Source organism: Amphiura filiformis, chromosome 8, assembly GCF_039555335.1.
Source record: "Amphiura filiformis chromosome 8, Afil_fr2py, whole genome shotgun sequence".
In the NCBI taxonomy this organism is placed as follows: Eukaryota; Metazoa; Echinodermata; class Ophiuroidea; order Amphilepidida; family Amphiuridae; genus Amphiura; species Amphiura filiformis.
In genome coordinates this window covers 16,012,924-16,039,215 of record NC_092635.1, presented here as the reverse complement: position 1 = coordinate 16,039,215, position 26,292 = coordinate 16,012,924, and the positions used below count along the sequence as shown (strand labels likewise).

Below are 26,292 nucleotides of genomic sequence, written 5' to 3'. Positions count from 1 at the left end.
TTTTTGTCCCCCCCCTTTTTTTTTTTAGATTCTTGAATGCACTGGGCCAAAAAAATTCTGGTATACCCTGCGCAGTGTGCACAAGTATAACCCTTACCCTAAACCAACCCTAAAAAATAGGGTATGCAGGGTAAACCAGAATTGCACCCAATTCACAAATTCCGTCAGCAACAAATATTTCCATTGGTACATTAATAAGTTTGTGTTCCCCCACTGGTTCGAAAACCTAGCTACGCCATTGTTCTTAAAGAGATTTATTATATTTTGTAGGAATGATAATGAATCTCACATAAATCCATGTAGTTGAATATCCTTTACCAGCAATTCATTAGAAACATTTTGTACAAAATGATGTGCCTCTACAGGAAACATGCAAACCACAAATATATACTACAGATATGTTATAGTTTGCATAATATTGCAGTGGCGGCACCAGGAAGTTCTTTTTGTGGGGAGTGTGGCATTAGGGGGGGGTGAATTTCAGGGGGGGCAAAATCAACCACAAGTATACATACATGCTATAGTTTGCATAAATTGGCATTATTGCAGTGACACCATCAGGATTTTTTGGGGGTTGGGGGAAGTGAATTTCAGGGGGGGGGGGCACAAAATCAACCAATGGGAGGGGGAATGAAAAATATGGCAAATGCCCCCCCACTGCATTATTTCAATGTTCCTAGTTTTTTCAAACTGGACCACAACACAGTCAAGTTTGTGGTAGTTTTTGCCCTTTTGACCAGATCAGGCTATTTCAGTTGAAATCCTTTCACCCATATGGAAGACATAATCTTAATCTTCCACATAGGGAGTGTAAATTTTAAATGGGGGCCTGAATGGGTGATTGACATCTCCAATCCATGTGTGGGTCATGTCTACTACAGGGGTGTATGGATTTCAATTGGAATAGCACATTAGAGTAGTTGATGCGATACACAACCGCACATTAGCATCAATCCGTCTTGGAATGTGGGGGGGGGTCACATGTCTAAAGTTTAAGTTAGAAGTCAGTGGTTCATTCGATGTGTCACAGCAATTCCACTGACTGGACTGAGCAAAAAACACTGTAGTTTCTTAGAGGATAACAACTGGGCACTATCTGTTTTACGGTCACTGCGTGAAATTGTCAGGGTTTGTGTTTAATTGGGCCTGGATATTTTTCCTCGGGAGCATAACTTAACCGTAAAACAGATGGTGCAAAGTTATTATTGTCATTCATAACCACAATATTTTCAATGAAAATAACATAATTGTTTTGTTTTAAAGACTACTTAAAATGTTTCTTCACTGATTTAAATGCAAATTTAATATGCGATGCACATCTTGTGAAGTTGTGAGTTTTCTTGCAGTGATTATGTAAGCTTGTTTGCATGTTACTAAATGATACGCAAACACAGGTTATCAACATTGGACATAGCCGGTATCGTGGAGCAAAATGCTACTCAATTTTGATCACTTTGCTACACAGTTTTTTAATGTGTAGCAATTTTATGCCATAGACTTACGCAGGGAAGTGTGCAAATGTAACAAAAATCAAGTAGTGCAAGCTGATAATGCTACACATAAAAAAATGTCTTGTGTAAGATTGGAACAATTATGCACTTTGTGGTCACGGGTGTGGTCAATCGTGAAATATTAATGACCTGTGTTTGCATCCGCACATTTACAAATAATAACATTGGATCACACACATCATATATTCAGTTATGAATAGAGAATTAAGTATCACTCTTATCTAGTATTGTTAAAAATAATTTCTTGTTTTACATTTTACAAAATTCACATAATTGTTGAATATCTGCACATGTACAAAGATACTAGCGTATTGCCGGTGATTTCATAGCCGCACACATTTTATGCATACTGATTCCTATGTACCAAATAGCTACATTGTATATGGGACATTTTTGTTACAAACACTACTGGGAAGTAAAGCTGTTTCAAAAGAAGCACAAACAGTCTCTTTTTTGTGTGTATTCAAATTGGTTATAGATTGGTCTTTTTTTTAAATCAAAATGTTCTCAAATTGATTGGGAAATTGGTTCAATTTTGAGAAATGAGACAAAATTTCCCCAAACATTGCACACCATATGTGCAATCGCCTCCAATAGTGGATGCTGTTTAAGACTATGCAAACGTGGACATCGACATAAACGACGACGGTTTCAGCCATTTTTGTGTGTATTTTTGTTTTAACCTAGTAACTGCGGACGTTATATCTACATAAGAATATAACGATAGAGGACTTATTCAGGAAATACATTATACATGCATTTGCAGTCGTTTGCAGACCTCCACAAACCGAGGACAGTCCCACATTGCTGAGTGGTCCACGGCTGGAATGTGGAGTGTGTGTGTGTGTCCTTGATTGAAGGCGATTGCACATTCAACCTTACCAGGAATAAAAAGTTGGAATGTATAGGCCTATATCATGATACTATTAAAGTATTTCCCTTTTGTGTCTGTGAAGGTCTACATACATGTATAATTTTAGGTTGCACAACAAGAAGTTTCAATGAATTTTTGCATCATGTTTGTAAACATGACATGAGATAACATGCTATCCATTCCCGCTGTTTACCAACAGCTCCAGTTTACATGCTCCTGTGTACTCAATAACAAGCGGGTACCCACGAGAAGCAAGAATATTGATATTCCGCTAGTTAGTGGTATTTGCAACTTTTAAATATGATCTGGTGATAGTCAATTATTGATAGTGTACACTACAAATTGTTTTAGATTCCAATTATAGTCTATACATGTACATCTATGTGACATAAGAAGATACATAAATTACCGGTATGTTCAGTGGCGCATACCGCATAACTATTTTAAGGAATTGTATAATCTTAATGCTGACCAGCTCCAGCCTGGTAAAAGTCATCTGGAGGGGATACTCACCTTCTCATATTACTACTTTTGAATACATAATGATATTAATGGCTAGCTATCACAGATAATAATTGAAGAAAAATTACCTTTTCCAAGTCCTGCATGATGCGACTACATGTATAGTCGACTAGGTTGTGCAACCCTACACCACATACAGGGTGTCCCAGAAAAAATTACTGGGCAAATGAATTTGGACGTAAGTCGAAAAATTAAATAGACGTCAGAATGCAAAAATCTAAACATCAGCGTGTAGCCCATTATATTCTGCATCTTATACACCCATTTTACTGGAATCGGTTGACTGGTCGCGAAGAAATGAGCGATTACATAACGCATGTGTCCATTCACTTCATTCCAAGTTTGAAAGAAAGATCATTCAACACAATGCACATAAGTGGTTACACTGTCAATGGGCTTCACATTTTGTTCTATGAAATCCTTTTCGTTCTTTTTAAACAACCTGTTTCTTGCAAAAAAATTAATTAGGTTTTTATTAAAATATGAAAACATGCACGATATTGAAAATGAAAGCTTGCATGTAAGATGATGCTCGGTATTTGTAAATATCTTTTTTCGTTAATGTTGCAGTATAAATGTTGCATAAAAAATTACAACATAAAGAATTCCAGCTGGCTTAAAAATTTCTCACACACGTCAATGTTTTCAAAATATTTTTCCAAGAAATTGTAGGCTAAGTTTAAATCTTTTAAAAACTTCAACATTAATGTTGCGTGGTGTCAACAATCACACGTAAACCTGTAAGCACTCGATTATTGTCATTCTTGGCTCAAATGTTCTTTGTAAAGTATATTTGCACAACCTAAAGAATTTAAGTTGGAGAACTTCCAATTGCAGGTAATAAAAGATTTCTCGGCTGTTATTCATCTTCAGTGAAAGCATGAATGACATAACACTGTCGGATTTTAATAAATAATGTGGACTAAATTTAACGAGATACACAAACTTTAGGAAGTGGTGAGCGAGTATGAAAAAAGCACCTGTTGATCAAACTTGGAATGAACTGCATTGACGCACGCATTATGCAATCGTTCATTTTTTCGGAACCAGTCAACCGAATCAAATAAAATTTTCGTATGTGATGCACAACAAAATAGGCTATGCGCTACATTTTGAATTTTTTGATTCTGATGTCTATTTCTCGACTTACATTCAATTTTATTCACTCGGTAATTTTTTCTGGGACACCCTGTATAAATACTTTGACAGCATTGGCTAAATGAACCACCTTCATTATGTACGAGGGGGTATCCAAAAGTTTTTGACATCACCCAGAAGCGAAGGAGCTATATCGATGAAATTTTGTCAGTGTAATTACTGGTCCTTATGTACATTATGGTCCAAAAATGGTCTCATAAGTATGTTTACTTTCTTTACAGGTGGCGCCAGACGGGCAGTAGGCGCATAACCTTTTCATGATAAGATTCTCCACTTTCTTGAATTTCTTCACTGTGGCCACATCATCCAAAAGTGATGGACGTCCACTTCTTGGCTCATCTGTGAGGGACATGTGGCCAGTTTGGAAATTCCTTTTTCAAAAAGCAATAGTGCCATATGATGGGCAATCATCACCGTAGATAGCTTTCATTTCATCATAGATTTTCTGAGCATTGTAGGCCTAACGCTTAAAATGCAGGAACTTATTCACGCTCATGTGCCTCAATTTTCACCATTTTACAGGTTATGCGCCTACTGCCCATCTAGCGCCACCTGTAAAGAAAGTAAACATACTTATGAGACCATTTTTGGACCATAATGTACATAAGGACCAGTAATTACACTGACAAAATTTCATTGATATAGCTCCTTCGCTTCTGGGTGATGTCAAAAACTTTTGGATACCCCCTCGTACAGGAAACAAATATATATAATTATGAAGTTTAAAATAAATCACAATTTGCAGTAAAAATTCATCTAGTAACACACTCTCTATTATATACATGTAAAATCACTAGCCCAACATCTGGATTATTCACACAAGTTGGTTCCTGCCAAACAGGTGGGTACTTTTAACATTCTACCTGGCCAGTTAATGACAAAGTTATACCTAGCACTGACTGACAGCCTTGATGTGAAATACACTGTCAATGAAGTCTAAAATCAAAAAAATTTCTTAATGTTCATTTCAATGTTATAAACTTTTACACACAATGGTCAAATTAATTGTTTCAAATTAATTGTTAGCTCGTTTTAAATAACATCAATCTGTTCACATCTGTAACTTTACCGTAAGTAGAAGTCATTTCTCAAATAATAGTCTTGGCTTGAAAATCAGTCCTACAAGATGGGACTATGCTTCACTTTTAGGCAACTTTTACACAGTTTTAATTAATTTTTTACCCTGCTGCTGGAATCACTGAATGGGTCTTTAAGTGCTTTTATTAAATTAGGTTAAAGGTCTTGCAATTTAAACTCTGTCAGCTTTTGTAAATAATTACATTTGATCTATTTGTACAGCCCAGTGACCTATGTAATATTGCAATATAAATCTATAGTACTTTATTTTCATTTGCAACGAAAAGTTTGATTTGTCTGAAACACACATAATACAAGTAGTTGAACTAACAACTGAAGAAGCTGATAGACTGAATGCACTCATGGTATTTTATTGTGTTAGGGATAAATTAAATATACCATATTACGGTAATACATAAACAAACAGTTGAAACAAAAGATATAAATATAAATCTTTTGAATACACATTATAAGAACTACCAAATAGGAAGAACACTGGTGGGTTTTCTAGACTGTACAAAGGTATATAAAAAGGCAAGGGTTTCTAGATTGTTCAAATGTATTATACAAAGGCAAGTAAAATGGTCATATCAGTTTTATAAAATAATACATGTACTAGCTTTGTCAAACTTTACAGGAATGTCAAATACCTATGGTAGCACTGCACAAAAATATAAATGATATACAGTATAATTTACATTATACATAATGTTGACTTTGTAAAAACTGAGCTTTAAAAGCCCCTTTTTATGGCTAAGCCATGTTATAAAGTCACAATTCAATGAGGTTGATACACAACTCAATTTCATCACACAGTTCTATCCTACATGTACCAGTCACCTAGATGAATACTGTCATCAATGTCTCCTGTTTTGTTTCCGTCTCAATTTATCCACCACATCAAACACTTTGTCTGAATTCTTGTAGCCTTTTTCAATCATGTATCTCAGCGCCATTGCTTGGTCAAAGTTGAACCAATAATCATCCTTCCATGCTTGGATGCTGTTTGGAAAGAGAAAAAGAGAAAGGGTTTATAGTGTAACAGTTTCATCATTAAGGTCTATTGAGTTTCAAATTAAATGGAGATACTAAAAATTTGAAATGTGACAAACATTGACATTGGTTGGTAGACAAGAACTTCTGAGTCACTTTCACTACAATGTATACAAAATGTAATGTCATTGACATTGGTTGGTAGACAAGAACTTCTGAGTCACTTTCACTACAATGTATACAAAATGTAATGTCATTGACATTGGTTGGTAGACAAGAACTTCTGAGTCACTTTCACTACAATGTATACAAAATGTAATGTCATTGACATTGGTTGGTAGACAAGAACCTCTGAGTCACTTTCACTACAATGTATATTTGTATACAAAATGTAATGTCGTTGACATTGGTTGGTAGACAAGAACTTCTGAGTCACTTTCACTACAATGTATACAAAATGTAATGTCATTGACATTGGTTGGTAGACAAGAACTTCTGAGTCACTTTCACTACAATGTATACAAAATGTAATGTCATTGACATTGGTTGGTAGACAAGAACTTCTGAGTCACTTTCACTACAATGTATACAAAATGTAATGTCATTGACATTGGTTGGTAGACAAGAACTTCTGAGTCACTTTCACTACAATGTATACAAAATGTAATGTCATTGACATTGGTTGGTAGACAAGAACTTCTGAGTCACTTTCACTACAATGTATACAAAATGTAATGTCAAATGTGATCTAAAATTCTTCTTTTTCAGTGTTAAAGTTGTATCGGACATGATTCTGGCATAATTATGTCATACACTTCAACTAAGCACAAGTAAAAATGTAGCATTAATGTTCTTGTTCTCTTTAGCACATAAAATGCTTAGAAAGAATTTTAGAAGATATGTATCGATTTGTTTTTATAAACATTATGTATGGTAACCTCCCTGTTACAATGATGATCCTATTAGGACAACTGAAATCTACACTTTGACACTAACATATAATACAACTGGATTTGATTCCACTCTGGCATGAAATTGAATACCTGAGTGGAAGAAGGGCCCAACTCCATCAAAACTGTTTTTGAGATATTAAGAAAAAACTTAATATTTGGAAAAAGTTTTATAGACAGAATGTTTTCATCTTCAGAGGACCTTTAATACATGAACATACAATACTACATACATTCGAAATTAAATATGATGTTTCCATGGCAACGGTACAGATCTAAACCCTTGCTGGAGTTGGGCCCTTCTTCCACTAATATACTGTAAGTGCCAGTTCCGTGAGCAGATATGGTATAAATAGCCACAGAAATTTGATAATTATCCATTAATTGCACAAGTAGAAGCATGTAATATGTTAGCAAGAAAGTTTATTGTAGTGAAAAGCCGATTTCATGGGTGAACAAAATTTCTCTTATATTCCAATATTTGTGGAAGAAGGGCCCAACTCCATGGAGTTGGGCCTTTCTTCCATAAAAACCATGATTAAGTGTACATGGAAGACTATTTGGAGAGTGGATTTTGACTCATCTTTCACACACAAGGAAGAACAGTCTGTTGGCAATAGAATGTTGGGTCAAACTCAATTTTGTAAAAAATTGGAGTTGGGCCCTTCTTCCACTCAGGTATTCAATTGGTTGCAACAAGCTGTACAACTACAAAGGCACAACATCTAAATTGGTCCTATAGTGCTATACATATTCAAAACATTTGCAGTGCTTTTGTTTATTATTTAAATGAAAAATGATACACTGTATAAAGATCATTCATACATACTCATGATATAACAACGTTTCTGATTGGATTTGGGTCGTTTTCTGCTGGTCATAAATTCTGTTAATGACCAGTACGCAGGGCATAAACAAGCTGTGTCGCACAACGTTGGAACCCAATTAACATGATCCATGATTTGCTAGTGTTGCGTACACACGCATGTCACCGCGCCTATCTCACGCGGAGCGCAAAAGATGAACGTGTTGACTCCTGGCCGTTGACCTTACGAGCCGAGCTGCTTCCTGCAAGTAGGCCTACTTATTTTTGAAGGAAAACGGTATTGAAATGTTATTTAAACTTGTAAACCCTTATTATTTTCATTTGTATTGAATTGCTAACAATGTTCAGAATGTTGGGTATGTATGAACAGGGTTCATTCATAGGATCTCGGGCCAGGCATTGATAGTGCTATAGAACCAAATTAGCCGTGGTACCTAACAAGTACACAAAATGCCCTAAACACATTTTTTCTTCCATTCCATTTCAATTGATTGCAACTTACTCTGTCAAGTCTCTCGCCTCTTCTAGTGGGTAAATAGATGCATATGGTTTGTATGATAAGAAAAACCACCTGTACCTAAACAGGCAGTGATAGTGCTATAGGTTTCAATTGATTGCAACTTACTCTGTCACGTCTCCAGCCTCTTCTAGTGGGTAAACAGATGCAGATGGTTTGTATGATAGGAAAAACCACCTGTACCTAAACAGGCAGTGATAGTGCTATAGGTTTCAATTGATTGCAACTTACTCTGTCACGCCTCCAGCCTCTTCTAGTGGGTAAACAGATGCAGATGGTTTGTATGATAGGAAAAACCACCTGTACCTAAACAGGCAGTGATAGTGCTATAGGTTTCAATTGATTGCAACTTACTCTGTCACGCCTCCAGCCTCTTCTAGTGGGTAAATAGATGCAAATGGTTTGTATGATAGGAAAAACCACCTGTACCTAAACAGGCAGTGATAGTGCTATAGGTTTCAATTGATTGCAACTTACTCTGTCACGTCTCCAGCCTCTTCTAGTGGGTAAATAGATGCAAATGGTTTGTATGATAGGAAAAACCACCTGTACCTAAACAGGCAGTGATAGTGCTATAGGTTTCAATTGATTGCAACTTACTCTGTCACGTCTCCAGCCTCTTCTAGTGGGTAAACAGATGCAGATGGTTTGTATGATAGGAAAAACCACCTGTACCTAAACAGGCAGTGATAGTGCTATAGGTTTCAATTGATTGCAACTTACTCTGTCACGTCTCCAGCCTCTTCTAGTGGGTAAACAGATGCAGCTGGTTTGTATGATAGGGAAATCCCACCTGTACCTCGCCGGCGGTGATAGTGCTAAAGGTTTCAATTGATTGCAACTTACTCTGTCACGTCTCCAGCCTCTTCTAGTGGGTAAATAGATGCAAATGGTTTGTATGATAGGAAAAACCACCTGTACCTAAACAGGCAGTGATAGTGCTATAGGTTTCAATTGATTGCAACTTACTCTGTCACGTCTCCAGCCTCTTCTAGTGGGTAAATAGATGCAAATGGTTTGTATGATAGGAAAAACCACCTGTACCTAAACAGGCAGTGATAGTGCTATAGGTTTCAATTGATTGCAACTTACTCTGTCACGCCTCCAGCCTCTTCTAGTGGGTAAACAGATGCAGATGGTTTGTATGATAGGAAAAACCACCTGTACCTAAACAGGCAGTGATAGTGCTATAGGTTTCAATTGATTGCAACTTACTCTGTCACGTCTCCAGCCTCTTCTAGTGGGTAAACAGATGCATATGGTTTGTATGATAGGAAAAACCACCTGTACCTAAACAGGCAGTGATAGTGCTATAGGTTTCAATTGATTGCAACTTACTCTGTCACGTCTCCAGCCTCTTCTAGTGGGTAAACAGATGCAGATGGTTTGTATGATAGGAAAAACCACCTGTACCTAAACAGGCAGTGATAGTGCTATAGGTTTCAATTGATTGCAACTTACTCTGTCACGTCTCCAGCCTCTTCTAGTGGGTAAACAGATGCATATGGTTTGTATGATAGGAAAAGTCACCTGTACCTAAACAGGCAGTGATAGTGCTACATAGGTATCAACTAATTGCAACTTACTCTGTCACGTCTCCAGCCTCTTCTAGTGGGTAAATAGATGCAAATGGTTCAGCACATGGTAGATTAGAATACCTTCCAGTGGTTGGTGGCAATAAAGGCTTACTAGGGTCTGCCTCATGTGCTTTCTCTACTTCCCATCTCTCCGAAATCTTCTCACACACATGACACTCAAACCCTGTGATGAAGCTAATCTGACCGTGTCTGGTCACACCCCATGGTCTTTCTACAACAGTTTTAATCAGATTCATATTGGTCACACCGGTGTTTTTAAACTCCAAATATTTCAGATATTCATCATCATTTTCATCCAAGAATTTGATGTGTTCTGCCAATACTTCAGGTCCGTTGAATTCTTCCGACACAATGGCTGAGTTATTGTCTGGTGTCCAGTCTCGTACTGAAGCGGAACCTCTAGTAATGGGCACAGATCCCAAGTACAGTGGACGGTATAATTTTTCTGTGATGTAGTCATTACATATGGCATTTTCAAATGCCAAGTTGAATTTATATTTTGAAATCAAATTGTAGAACCTCTCATCCGCCATTGTTTCAACAGGGTCCCGTAATTCCACAGGCAAGTCTTTGTTATGCACGCATTTCCCATATGAATCAATGTCAATATATTCCATCAATTTTTTCACAAAACGATCTCTATCAGAAGGCACGTCACAGTGGGACTGAATATACACTATTGGCGCAAGACCTTTCTTTCTATGCTCATTTTTAATTTCCAAAGGCACTGGCTTTCTCTCCACTAAATATTCTAAACTTGGCACATTTTGTGTTGTCAGTGGGTAGTCTGATGAGCGGTGAAATGTAGCAGTATGGTTAAAAAGTAGCATCATTGGTCCATGAGCCAGGAGGTAGTTATTCTGTGGTGATTCTTCATGCAAAAGTGCCCACTCATGCCACGGCTTTCTTGGCAGAGGCATCTCATACGAGCGTACATCTGTGCCATAAAACATGATTCCTCTTGTCATAGGATCACCAAGCAAGTTTTTATGAACTGTTGATATGCATGTACTTTGGCCACATTTGATTTCCGCTTTAGCACCTTGATCCCGATGAGGATACAGTGCTTCTGTCCACCATAGGATAGTTGGTTTGTCAAGTGTTGTACCCTTAGGTGCAGGTGGAATAGGTTGTTTCTCCCTAATTGGTGGCTCATGGTCGCTACTTGGACTAGCTATTATTTTATCTGATTTTGGTTTTGGTATCTGCTCTTTTGGTGGTCCGGTAGCAACAACTGGTGGCTGTGTTGGCATCATGTTTGGATTGGGCAAAGGTGGTAGTCCATCCTCTCCTTGCAGTGGAGAAGATGGCTGGCCATCCTGGCCTTGTACTGGAGCAAACTGGGGTGCTTGACGGCTATCTCTACCCTGTAGTAACACACTGTGATCACCTATCAAGCCTAAACAGTACAATGCAGCAAGAAATGAAGCTATGAAGACAATGATGAGGATAAACACCACATATTTGATTTCAAGTCCACCTTCATCATCCTGAGTCAGAAGTCCACCACCTTTGGTCTGTGATGTTTTCTTGTCATCTTGTCCTGCTGACTGAGCCTGCCGTTGCCTTACACCCGACATTTTTGCTGGTAGTCAACTGCATATAAAGATATAGAACAAAAATATTTCTCATGTCAAATCATAAAAGTAACACACAATAGTCAAATTCTTATTTCTACATCCTTATCTTCACTGTAACATGCTATATCAGAGCATATCAGAATAATCTGGCAAGAAAAAAATATTATGCTTGTATCGCAGGTACTCTTCTTGTACAAACTCATGGTAAACTATCTAGGTCAAATTAACCTTATATTGTACAGAAACCTCTCTAGACAATGCAGAAAGAGCAGAGTATACATGTAGAGTATATAGTGCAACTCAATGTGACAAATTCAAATTCAGAACATTTCATTTGAGAACTAAGCCATTTCCACATGCAGGCCCATACGCAGGAGTTCATGGGGGGGGGGGTGCTGATTTTGAAAAGTGGACTTTTTTTTCCGAGGGGCAATTTTATGAAAAGTGGTCTTTCTTCCCAAAATTTGGACCTTTTTGACCAAAAAATGTAAAAAACTGATTTTTTGCTCTCTATGCTTGCAAATTCTGAAATATTGTGACTTTTGTATACTTTTCCAAATTTGGGGGCATCGCACCCTCCTGCATAATGGACCTGTCCACATGTTCACATCAAGTTTAGACAAACTTCTTTCCTCTATTTTTTAAGATGTCTGATTGTCTGTGAGTTTGTTTTCCAATAATGGCAATTATACCATGGTCCCAGATCTTCAGGAAGATATCCCAAATCGTCAACTTGCTACAATATTGTGTAAGTCATTTTTTGTAATTTTGAGGACAAAGTACAAAATATGGTTCAAGCACATGCATTTAAACATATTTATTCACCAATCTTTGCACAAGAACAAATGAATATGAGACAAATTAAAGGGAATAATCTGAAATAATTAGGGTGATTACGTATCTGATGCATGCTTGAACCATATTTTGTACTTTGTTCTCAAAATTACAAAAAATGACTTGGGCAATTATCGTAGCACAATGACGAAATTTAAAAGTGCAACTGCTTTATATCCCAAAGTGCAACTGGGTTGTGTGCACATGTCACAAATTAAATTAGTATTGTACAGTGTTTTAATGAGCACATCAAATAATTAGAGCACTGCCACTGTGTCCATTGAATTGTACAGCAATCCTGCAAATTTCCTAAATGCATCATCTGTGTGATATTGCTTACACAAAGATATCTGTACAACAACAAAATCCACCAAAACAAACAGAGGAATTTCCTAGTTGCTACATTAAGTTGTTGGTCACATACCAAAAACAAGGAAAATGACTTTTTAAAAAAGCTGAAAAACAGCATAAAATTGTACCGGGGGTATAGAATTGCAATAAAATTGGGTTAAAATTCCAAATATGGGTTGAAAATAAAAGAAAACACATAGATTTTGACAACAAAACAAGAGAAAATCAACTGAAAAGAGGAACCCTCACACCACTGCTACATGCAAGGCCGATAAAATTAATGTTTTGGTTTTTGACCAGAACATTTTCATGAATTGATGAGGGAGGGAGGCTTTTGTTGCTTTTTTTCCTCCAATGCAAAATTAGCATTGTCCGTAGTTTTCCAATGTGCTTGAGGAAAGGAGGGGCACTTTTTCTTTTCTTTTTTTTCAAACGTGATATTCTGAGGGATAACCCCCCTAGACTACCCGAAAAAGACTTGGAACCTTGTTCTCTAATAAACTTATTCATAAAGTATTCATTGCATTCCAAAGTCTTAAATTTCTATTTAAAAAAACCTGACAAATTCCAAAAAAAAGATGAGGGAGGGGTTGAGAACCAAAACTTTATTTTTTTCCGGCCCAAGAGGGAGGTGATCAATGATCTTGGTGAATATTGAATTCAATCAATATCACAGTTAGCACATGCAATGTAAACCCTCTTCACTCACCTAATAATGCATCCATTTTACAAGTGTTTATTTGTATAACACATATCAATACATCTTGCTTTTAGAATACAGTACTTACAGACACCCTGAATTTTACAGACAACAAGCTCTGTGCTGATGCAGGTTGTTAATACTATTTTAAAACATATCAAGGGTTTAGTATAAATAGCTGATAGGTGTCATATCGTAGATGTGTATGGTATAGAATGCAATTGAGGCCTATTGACCTTGACCTATTTTGCTGTGTTACCTAGGTAACGAAACATCCAAGATGGTGCAATGCTATCCTTATTTTAATTGAAAAAAATCAAAACAAACATAACCATCAATACAATTTTAGCAAAATCTCTTTTAGGGCTCATATTGAAATTCCCTTACACAGGAAGGTGTGTGCCATCCTGCAGCTTTCCTGTGCTAGCCTTCTTTTGTTAAAATCCTGGGCGTATCACTGATGCATATAATCCATCCGTTTTATGACCGAGCTTTCCTGAGGCGCGCACTTAGCGAGGGGAATCCTGCCTTCTTTCTGTGTGAAAACGTGGTAGGGTATTTCAATATGAGCCCTTAGCAAAACAGAATGAGCGTATTTCATATAGCGAATACCAAATACCGTATACTTCTATGTGATCACAGCCTTAAGAACCAGTTTCGCAACTTCTAAGCAAAATAACGTCAAAAAGACACCTCTTTTAGCAAAATCAAAGCACTTTGATGTTTTTGACCCCCATAGTACCAAAAATGTGACCTTTGACCTTTTTGGTTAACTCAAGAACAGTACATCCTAGAAAGGTCAAACCATCAAGCTATTAATAGAAGTAGAATCCATGAACCCAGTTCCCTTTGTACTATGATCGTTATGAGTCGATACTGAGCAATCAGGTATGAATGGTGCACAATCGATTTGCTAAGCCTTTTATCTATTGAGCTTGGCTCGTTAGGCTGCGATCACATAGAAGTATACGCTATGAGTTCATCAGGCTGAGTTCACATAGGAGTATACTATGTGAACTCAGCCTGATCGAATGAGCGTATTTCGTAGGTAGCGAATACCAAATACTTCTATGTGATCGCACTCGCAGCCTTATGAACCACAGTTTTGCGACTTCTAAGCAAAATGACATCATTTTTACCCACAAAGCATTGAGGCCGTGACCATAAACAAAGGAAAACTAGTGCCTACTATTACACTGACTTTTCTATTAGGAAACAGAGAGGTAGACAAAAGACTGTTCTGCTTGTCCAAACACTCAAGTATCAGAAGCATGGTCCACAATAGCGTGATTCAACACGTAACATGAATAGGGATTAAAAAGCTGTCAAGTAGAACCATGTGCTTCTTTTGTTCAATTTGCCATCAAGATTTCAAACGGAAACAGTTCAGACCCAGAACACGATCATGTCAGAAATTAATATTTTGTTATGGGACTGATTATTCGGACTAAAGAAAAACAATTACTTCCTGTAATTTTATAACACCAATATTTCTTATGACCAAGCTTGGCGGATCATAGAAATAACATTGCCAGGCTCGGAAAACCTTTTCAAATCATTTCCACTGGTTTAAAAGTCCCGCCGACATCCTCCAGCATGACTAATTACGATCAGAAACAATATAAATGTAACCGGTGCAAAAGGGCACTAGTACCATCCATTTCCTGTAAGGGTCACATGGGGGTGTCAGTTTATATTAGATAGGCACCGGAGTTTCGCGTGATCGCGCAAAAAGTGATTTTGGGGGTCCATCGCGATTTTGGTGGTCCATCGTGAATTTTGCCAAACACACTACTTTTCAATGTAAATTCACCAATATTCCATTTGATGCAAGCCCAGCGCCTGTTTTATGAGTCCAGACCAGCACAATATCCTCCCCGGAAGCCCTTCCGTGATATGCAAATGTCTGATTTTTTCCATGATGTGTTACCATGTGTGGTAGTTAATTCTTTACATCGATCATATATATATGAGTGACGTCATTAATCATATGCATAATTGATTGAGCTAAGAAGGGTAGGATATAAGTCACAGAGCGCACGCGAGATATACGAATCAGTTCATGACAAAAACAACATTTGGGCGCCAAAAAGTACAGTTATGCATTAAAATGTTTATTGTACAGTACAGTAGTAGCTTTTCACATAAAATTTGCATTGTTCACATAATGTATCAACTTCATGGAGAGAAAAACATCGGATTAGCATGTGTGAAATAGGTGCAGAATTCGGCATACTTGACTTACTTCGAATTGCGTGTCACTTCATCAATGGATACAAAAGTGGTGGAAAACGCATTTTCGCTTTTTGACTTGAATTTTCGCGCATTTTCGCGCTTTATAAAAAACCGGCCGCGCATTTTGCCGTTTTAAATCGCGCGAAACTCCGGTGCCTAATATTAGATTTTAAAATAGATGATCGATATGGTCGCATAACGATCATAAACATCAAAGGCCATGTTTGAGGGACTGCACTGATTAAATCCATTCAACTTAGTGATGACTCGCGTTGAATAGCATAATTGGCTTATCCCTCTTGAGTGGATTCTGATTTTTTTTGTGGAATCTCCTTCTATTTAGGCCTAAAAAATAATTGTTTGATTGGCGTAACATAAAAGAAAAATTAGGGTAGGTAGGTCGGGATTTTTTTTTTTTATTTCATTTTTTTTTTAATTTACTTTTTATGCTGTAGGCCTAAATTTTGTTTGATAAAGGCCTTTGGAACTTTTTTTTTCTTTTTTTTTTTAAATTTATTTATTTTTATTCATTTTTTCAAAATTTTTTATTATTAAACACATTACACCAGGCCTTAGGGAGTGTTTATTAATACTTTGGTAGGGGGCTGGTCTTCCTCAAATTTTTCGCTCGAAAACTTTTTTTGACCCCCCTGATGGGCAGCTAAACTTTTTGACCCCCTCTTTTGACAGACAAAACTTTTTGACCCCCCCATTATCGTATAACAAACATACTTAATGTTGTTTCCAGTGGCGTGGTATCTGGGTCACATGTCATTGAGGGCAGGGGCGTAGCAAGAGCATCAGGGGCCCATGAACAAGGAGCAGTACGGGCCCTTTTAACCAGTGCGGGATTTAGCCTACCTTATGGGGCCCTGGGCCAGGCCAAAATTTGGAGGCCCCAAACTCACGTGCCGAGGAAGGCATGTGCACTTAAGTCAGTGACCAAGTTTTGGTTTAACTATAGGGGGACTAACATATTTTGTTCAATTCAATTTCAGACTATTTTGACCCAGATCAACATACATTTTGGTACTTGAATGTGCACGAAGCGCGGAAAATTTTACAATTTTGCCCTATTTTGACCAAAAAACATGCTGTTATTGGGGTGAAAAGAAAGATGCATATGGCAATTTTGGGGCCCCAAAAATTTGAGGGCCCAAAATTGCCCTGGATCCGAGCACATCTGGCCCAATGGTATAAAAATCCGGCCCTGCTCTCCATTATCAGCCCTTATTTAATTTTTGCTTTTGTGCTCGGGGCCCCTAAAGCCTCGGGGCCCATGGACTTCGTCCACCCTGTCCCCCCGCTTGCTACGCACCTGATTGAGGGAGGCAAATGTTTGAAACATTCCCGGTGGGACAATTGCGCATGAAATACAAGTACAAGGAAATTTTTATTTTATACTTAATTTAGATTTGTCCCAAATCAGGGTGTTTATCTGATTTTACAGGGATAAATGAAATAGAGGATTTATTTGGAGGTTCATAGGGGTTCATAGGCACATCAGCCGCATAATTTGGATCTGTGGCTATGATGATAGTACAAATGCGCACAAAATTTGGCCATATTGAAGCTTGAATGGTGAGTATTGTTAAAATTGGAACAAATTTATGCAAAAAGCTAAAATGGTCAAATATGAGATTAATTTGGTCACGCAAATGTACGGGAGGTATCAGTTTTTAGCCCCCAAAGACCGTGACACATGAGCCTGTGCCCCGGGCCTGTGCCCACTCTGCCCTATGGTAAATCTACCCACGGGATGTGTACAAAATAATTTTGCAATGAGAAATAGTAAACTGAAGTGTGCAGTTTACGTGCAAAGAAATCAATTTATTTGCAATATTTTCTTGATTTAGTTGTATTTTGATCAGATTGTTACATAATCATATTTGTAGCCTACTTTGAAGAGATATAAAATTCTATGAAAAAAAGTGCCAGTATTACTTAGACCAACCCAGATGTTGCTGATAATCTTTAATGTTATATTAATTAATAGATATGGTCGCATGTCATAAGTTGGGTACAATTTCCATTACATGGTAAAAAATGGCCAAAAATGTATTCTTTGATATGTTGTATATATTGACAATCTCTAATAATTAACACCATTTTTAACCTTAACACCTGCTTAATTTTTGAGATAATGCTTAATTACTAATTAATTAATACACAGGCGTCTATGTAAATCTCAATTTTCAAATACGTTTTTCTCAAATCGGACCTCAATTACAAAAATGACTGTAAAATTTTTATTTTATGCAAGAATGTCATCAGATTTGGAGTATATGTTCTCAAAACATTAATGCTTCAAATGAACTATTGAAAATAATTGTACGTATGTTAATTACATTGTAAAGGTCAATGACCTTTTTATGAATAATTGGCGAGATGGTTATTCTATTATTGAGGAAATGAATATCAAGAAGAGAATTGTACATTAGCATATTGCTAAAAATATTGAAATTCAACTTAGGATTTCATTAAAAATGAAAAAATGGAACATATAACCCTTTAAGGTGGTACTACACACCTTGATAAATTTGTGACTATTTTTGCATTTTTCTCAAAATATAATATCACACTGGTAAAAAAAGTTATGTATATTATAGGGGTAAGGAATCCAGTTACTACACTGGAATTTCAGTGACTCAATCCAAGCCGTACGTTATTTATGATAAGAAAAGAGGTACCGCTAGAATGTACCTCACTTCTTAACATATACATGTATAATGAACCCCTTGTCTTGAATCACTGAAATTTCAGTGAAGTAATTAGATTCCTTGCCCCTATAATATACAGTGTGTAGTTACTTTTTGAGAAAAATGCAAAATTTGTCACAAAATTTATCAGAGGGTGTGGTGCCACCTTAAGTAGTCAGTAATTGTTTTAGTTGTACAAATTCAACATTCAAAGCTGTCAATACATCATACCCTCCCTAGATTTGAAAAAGTAACCAGTAGTTTTGACATGCTGACATGTGAATTTTCACATATGCCCTATTGCACACTCCCGCATCCGCCTGCTCCACATCCGCCTGCTCCTCCACCCCTGGCATTTTTTATTTCAACTGCTGTGATTTTTTACTGAATAATTTATAATTATATGCTTCAGTAGACTGAAAGAGTATAATATTAGGCTTAAAATGAGGTATCGACCACTGCTGTAGGATATGGGGTTACGGTAATCCAATCAAATTTGTATCGCAATTTTCAGAAAAGTGTAATCCCTCCACCCTTTTAGCATACCCAACTTATGACATGCGACCATATGTGTACCGGTACACTAAGTGCCATCATTTTTTCAAACAAAAGCACTGAAAACCAAAACTTGCTCATGTTAAAAGTGATATAGAGGGTCTCAATGCGCGTGAAGCTAGCAGAAATTTTGGGTTTTGAAGAGGAAAACTTTTTTGCCCCCCCCCCTTTCCTACCACCTAAAACTTTTTGGTCCCCCTCTTTTGAGGTCCAAAACTTTTTGGCCCCCCCTCCCTTTTTACCATGCCAACCACCGAGGCGTCGATCGTATGATATCGCCATTCATGTACGCGACTTGAAGCCAATCAGAAAAGACGTACTATGGGGTTGTCGCCAGACAGTTTGTTTAGTGATGAAGAAGCACAAATCCGCTGGGACCAAGACTAGGTTGGATGCACTTCTGTGTCACTCGCGCAGGAATGCCGTCACGGCGTTTCTTTACTTTAGGGGTTTTATTCTTACATGTTATAGCTGCCTTGTGGAAGTACAGTGTTATAACCATAACCCTAACCCTAACCAGTGCAGAAGGCAGCTATTACATATAAAAATACCTTGATGGACAGAGTGAGGATTTTACCTGGGATGAGTGACCATACTGGTATCCCACTGGTCACAATTAACACCTGTCCTAAAGTTAATAGGTCCAAACCTAGGACAATTCACCTTTATCACAAGGCAGATTGGTCAGCCATTAAAGAAGATCTCAGAGACATAAGCAGTGACTTTCAAGATATCTGTTCAGATATGGTCACAGTGGATGATTTGTGGGATGACTTCTGCACTAGGGTCAAAGGTACCATGGATAAAAACATCCCTACCAAGGTAGTTACTCCTCACAAAAGCCCCCCGTGGTTCAATCGTAATGTATCACGGATCTACAGGAAAAAAGAAAAAAGCTTTTAATAAGGCCAAACACTCAAATAACACCGATGACTGGGAGATCTTTCGATCACTTCAGCAAAGAACTGAACCGCAATCGCGTCGGAATTATCGTCAGTATGTCAGAGATACATGTTCAGAGTCAATGAAGAAATTCTATTCCTTCATTAAGAGTCTAAAAGAGACTCCTTTGGTGTCCCAACTTTAAAAAGTGATGGTACTCTTATCTCTGAGAATGTCAAAAAGGCTGACATTCTAAACCAACAATTTGAATCGGTCTTTCGACAGGAAATAGTTGATAATCTTCCACACATACCAGGCCCAAAGTTTCCATGCATGCCTGACATCCACAAATGGTATCACAAAGCTACTGACCGATCTTGACCCAAACAAAGCGACAGGACCCGACAGCGTGCCTGCACGTATCCTTAAGATAGGGGCAAAGGAGATTCGGAAATCACTCGAGACAGGAAATTTGCCTGAAGATTGGAGGAGTGCCAATGTTACTCCAATCTTCAAAAAAGGAGATCGCACTAAACCCCCCAACTACAGGCTGGTATCGCTTACCTCTATATGTTGCAAGGTGATGGAACATGTCATCCATTCGAGTGTCATGAACCATCTAGACAAATATGATAATATATATTGAATGACCACCAACATGGCTTTCGCCATAGTCAACTGATTTTGACTATTAATGACTTCGCCAAATCCCTCGACATTTGATGTGGTAGCACATCAAAGGCTTTTGCTGAAACTTGCCCATTATGGTATACAGGGACCGACTCACACATGGATTACCAACTTCCTGATGCATAGAAAGCAAAAGGTTGTTCTTGGAGGTGATACTTGGACTGGGTACGTGTCCAATCAGGCGTTCCGCAGGGCACAGGGCTCGGTCCGTTGCTCTTCTTATTATATATCAATGACCTACCAGACCAGATCACCTCCACCGTCCGACTTTTTGCTGACGACTGTGTAATTTACAGATCCGTCAGCAGCGCCACAGACGCAGACCTACTTCAACGTGACCTTCACCGACTTTGTAGCTGGGAGCAGACATGGTGTACGGCGTTTAACACTGACAAGTGTTTTGTTTTAAAGATCACAAACTCCAAACACCCCAAACAACACAAATACTCATTAAACGGTACATTCCTTGACGAAACAAACTCACATACATACCTTTGAGTTGATATTGCTAGCAATTTGAAATGGAATTGTCACATCAATCGCACAGCTGCAAAAGCTAACAGATCGTTGGGTTTTATCAAACGTAACTTACGGGGATGTTCTGAGGAAATCAAGAACATTGCCTACAAATCACTTGTTAGACCTTCGCTGGAATACTGCGCTGCAATATGGGACCCTTACACCGTGGACCAAATCTACCATCTTGAAGCTGTGCAGCGCAGAGCCGCCCGCTTTGTCAAAAACAACTATGACAAGTGCAGCAGTGTCACCGACATGCTACAAGACCTGGACTGGCCGCTACTTGCTACCAGACGGAAGATATCTCGTCTAAGTCTATTCCAGAAAGCACACAAAGGTCACCTAGCCGTCCCAGTTCGAACCCTACATGTACTGCACCCGGTAACGCGCTTCACTCGCAAGTCACACAGCAAGTCATTTATTCAACCACAACCATCCAAGGTATGCCTGCCACTTCCACATACTTGTGCATAATACGGAAGGTCGATTTGTGCCCATAAATGTTTAGGCCTATGTTAAACTGTATGTTATACAAATTGTACAGCTATCATTTCTACCCTATGACGAACCGACATACCTGTAAATCAAATAGCCCACAAAAAACTTGTCATCGCTGGTATTTTTCATGAAGAAAAACGACACTTTTTTACGCCGGAACATGTCCAAAACACGTCAGCTGACGTACAAGCCTCCCCACGCATGTACATAAACAAGCAGTGTTCATTGTTTAATTGTCATCTGCAGCTGTTCGCAAGAAAACTTTCTGCATAAAATTACCTGGGGTCGTTATCAGGCCTGATACACACTGGCGCTAGTTTGAGGACAGTCACTATGAGTTACTAATGTCGGCACATGCAGAAAATGCGTGATGGGTCGCCATTTTGTGACTCGTGCAAGCTAACACAAACAAATTATTGGACTTAATAATCTTTTCCTTGAAGTTTTAATAAAACGTGCATCTATCATGATAATATTACATTTTATTATTTTATTATTTGAATTACATAAGCTATGTCAATTTTGTGTCCATGTTAATTTTTATATGGATTTACCTGTGTTGATTTTAAACTGTTGTGAACGTGGAGCTACGCAAACTGGCAGGCGATTACCCACCATGCAATGCGAATACACGGAAACGATCCAGTTTAGGATGCATCGCAGTTCCTATTGTGTAAACCAGGCGTAAACCGCCCATCCAACCTGATCGTGTGCACAGGATTTGTGCTGGAGGCTAGTTAATGCGCACAACCAATGCGCAGAAGAAGACCTTGATACTAGGCGGAGCTTACGTTTCACAAGAATGATTGACAGCTGTGAGTAAGTGAAATTCTGTTATGTGATTGGTACAAAAATATGGTTCTCGTATAAATGAATATATTATCCATGGCTTCAAAATTAGGAACCGTTTCTTCCACAGAGCCATATAATGCTATATAGGGCTCTATGGTCTCTACTCATCATACACGACCGTAGAAGATCTGGCCAGCGACGACGCTTGCCAATCAGGCTAGCTATTTGTACCGCGTGGCCTCTCATCCTTTTTATTATCTCTGGTCTTGTCACGCTGGTAGATTCGCCCACCTGTGATTACTGACCTGAATCTGACAGAAGATTGTGGAATTTACGATTTTCAGCAGCAGGATTTTATGAAACTGCCAATATTTGCAAGTATTCTGAAGGATCGGTAATAATTAAAATATTTTTCATGGTGTCGGTAGTGCAAGTTGAAGTTAGTGAATTTGTGGTTTTGTATGTTATGTGCAAGAGTGTTTTCAGGAAGCGTAAATAGGCAGGCCGTTATGCTAAGCTCTCCATCTTATATGTAAGTTCGGTGACGAACTGGACACATCACACGGTAGTGTGATGTGTCCAGCCTGGATATACATCCAAGGACTGCTACAAATATTCCTTCATAGTCATACCACGATCCGTTACGGAGTGGAACTTATACCCTGTGTGGGCAAGTCATACTTCAGTATGACTTGCCCTGAACGTCCATATATGTTCGGAAGAGACGGATACATTGCATGAGAGCCTGCCAATTTAAGCTTCCTATAATATCAATTGCACATAACATACGAAGTCACAAACTTACAAATTTCAATATGCACTTCAAATAAAGCAGACCAGCTGTTAATTATTACCGATCCAGTATTCTGCCGATCCTGCAGAATAACTTACATAATCGTCCATTTCATGGAATCCCGTTGCTCAGAATTGCCAATTTCATTTTTATCTGTCAAATGCGCTGTGGATGTGCTCAGAGATTTTATGATGTGCTTCATTAAATCACAGGTGTGAAACTGACTTTATACCACTCGCTCGCTTTCGCAGAAAAGCCAGCCTCGTGGCAATGGGGCATGACGTCATTATGGACGTTTGCAAAATTTCCGCCGGGCGTCATATAACCTGTATTGCGATTGGTTGCAAAAGCCATTCTTTGCAATCGTAAGCCAATCAATGAACGCGACGGCCTTTTACGGTATTAATTAATGTGACCACCATGTGACTCGCCAGTAAAGTACGTCTAACCTGATTGGTTTACAAAACTACTTTGATAATTGCTAAGCCAGTCAGCGTGCTCGATGCTTAACAACCTCGTAGAGGTTTTCGAGAGGCGAATTCACATGGTGATCTAGTGATCAAGTATAAATTCAGCTTGACAACTGCTCTCGCGAGAGATCGCAGGTGCAATAACAATACATGGACACAATCAGTGACATTTACACAATGGAATAATGAATTATTTATGACATGCATCGGCTGGATTTTACGATTGAGGTAAGGTTTTTGGCCTGTCCCTGCATGAATATCCTTAGTTTTCAGCATCAAAGATACTTGCGATGACCAGTTTTTTGCGGACACTTTGATAACAGGTAACTTTTATAGGTCATAGGGTAGAAACTATAGTTGTACAATTTGTACGAAATATACATTTTGTTATATAGGCCTAAAATGTTTACAAAAATATATTGGTCCACACGTTGTGCTTGTATTCAGTTGTTCGACGTATAAGTGGAACTTACTACCAGAAGACACAATAACCATATCTGACCCAATCGCATTCAAAGCTCAACTACAGCAGCTGTTCAAGTAAATAAGCAACAAAAAGCACACACACCGCAACCGGTTCACTTTTTTCCCCCACTTGGGGTGTTGAACTGTAAGAAACCAGAACCAGAACCAGAAAAATAAAAAACCCTAAAGGAATGCCACAGTCGCACACGCTGGCGTGCATCGCGCAGTACGACATTTTCTGTCTAGTTGTCAGAATTTCAGATGCGAACTAGACAGTTGCCTTTTGTATCTCTTTCCTTGTTGGAAAGGTATAACGTTGTGGAGATAGGAACATGTACGACCATCCGGGACCTACTCTGCCATGTTTGGCTGAGTAACGCCACGCTGAACACGGTCTTTTGTGCCTATGTAAATTATCCTCTGACAGGTATTGTGTTGAGAAATGACCTAACGACTTTCACGTGCTTGGAATTGTACCATTCACATTTATCAAATTTTGACGTTCGGACAACGATCGGATCTTTCTATATATGCAGATCATATTCGTTAGCCTGATATCTGGCCTTTAAACTTACCAATATTCTTCAGAAACTTGGTCATACTTCTTTACGGTATGAAATAGACGACATTTGTGTGATATTGGCAATGTCAAAGGTTACGATAATTTGGACTATTCTTCTTAACGGGGGAGTCCGAAAATGAACTTTGGCAGGGGCTGAAATGCATTTTTACTAGCGCAATCTCTGTTTGTAACTAAAGCATTTGGAGTTCCAAGACAATCCAGCGTGTATTTTTTATTCCAACGGGCGGCCGGCTGGTCGGACATGCGTGAGTTATTCTCGTTTTATACAGGTGTTTTACGTTTCATGTTAATTTACTATTCCTAGTCCACTACTCCGTCATTTATCCACCCCACAAGTAAAATGGACATGACGACCCCGAGATGTGGCGAGGTCAGATGCGGCTGCATGATGGTATAATTGAAGACCGAATTAAAAAGACTAGTTTGCGTCTGACGTCAGGGCAAAGGCGCGAAGTGATAGGTTACTGACCAGCGCAGAACGGCATATCTGGTCTGGTTGACAGGGCGTCATACGCAAACTAGTCTTTTCAATTCGGTCTTCAATTATAGGGAAGATTTCGCATCAGGTCAAGAGGTCAAATGATGCCAATGATGTAAATAACGGAAGAACTGAACAATTCCCTCCAAGTAAATGCAAGCGTTTTCACGGCAAATCAACAGGGATCGTCGAATTGAAGGTAACACAAATGGGTACAATATGTTGGTCAATATTGAGGTTCATTTAAATAGGTAGGGAAAGTGTGCATAAATATGAAAAATATGTTTTTTTCAAATGGAATTTTACAGCTCTTGCGGTGACCCACGAACACAATGAAAAGGTCAATTTTCATCATTTATTTGTTCTGTTGCGTTCAACCATCTCCAACAATTTTTTCAATGTAAGTGCCTCTGGCCCTAGTGGAAGTAAAAACGGATACTATGGCCAGAGTTCTAGGGCTAATGCGAACTAGTCTTTTTATCTGTGTCTTTCACTATATATCAGGCATTTTTGTGTAGCCCATGTCGACTACATGTACGTCTACGATATGCTGGATAATTATCATGATGATAATTGATATGCTAGCTATAATATTTTCAGTAATTTCATGGCCAAACTGGAACATGCGCGTTGCGTCCATGTAACATACTAAGCGTGTACGCAATGTAAGACGCGTGTATGCTTTCTTCTGTACCGCGCTATATTCGCGTGTGTTTATCGCGGAGCCACTAGCGTTTATAGTGTTCCAGTTTGGCCAAGAATTTACTGTAAATATTATAGGCATGCTAGGTAAAAAAAGTGCAGCTTCCCCCCTCCCTCCCCCAGTGGTACCGTCCAACCCCCAGCTCACACACTCATAGGGTACCCGTAGGAATTCTTAAAATTAAGATTTCACATTGCTGAGTAAGTTTGAATCTAAAACAGCACTGTAAACAACGAATAAAAATGTAAGCTTACCTACACAGTTCGAGATTGTTTATCAGTTTCCTGGTCGAAATTAATTTTGAGAACCTGGAAGTAAATAACGTGCACTTCCAGCACAGCTATTTTTAGAGCTACAAGGGAAACAAAGGTTTTGGGACTAATATATTATTTTCTAAGATAAACTTTCTAAAATATATATTTAATATATTTATCAATTA

The 26,292-nt window shown here is 38.4% G+C and overlaps 1 protein-coding gene across 2 annotated transcripts; it reads right to left on the bottom strand.

The window, feature by feature from the left end:
- On the bottom strand, nucleotides 1–26,204 carry LOC140158692 (alpha-(1,3)-fucosyltransferase 11-like). 2 transcript variants are annotated; one of them, XM_072181874.1, is made up of 3 exons: nucleotides 26,112–26,204; nucleotides 10,015–11,622; nucleotides 1–6,144 (listed from the first exon to the last, which is right to left on the bottom strand). In XM_072181874.1, exons 2-3 carry the CDS (start codon nucleotides 11,604–11,606, stop codon nucleotides 6,000–6,002), a joined length of 1,737 nt encoding a protein of 578 aa, XP_072037975.1. In that variant the 5' UTR covers nucleotides 11,607–11,622; nucleotides 26,112–26,204; the 3' UTR covers nucleotides 1–5,999. The 2 variants fall into 2 exon arrangements, with proteins under 2 accessions (XP_072037975.1, XP_072037974.1); XM_072181873.1 differs by having other exon boundaries at nucleotides 26,108–26,168.
- Between the last annotated feature and the right edge of the window lie 88 nt (nucleotides 26,205–26,292).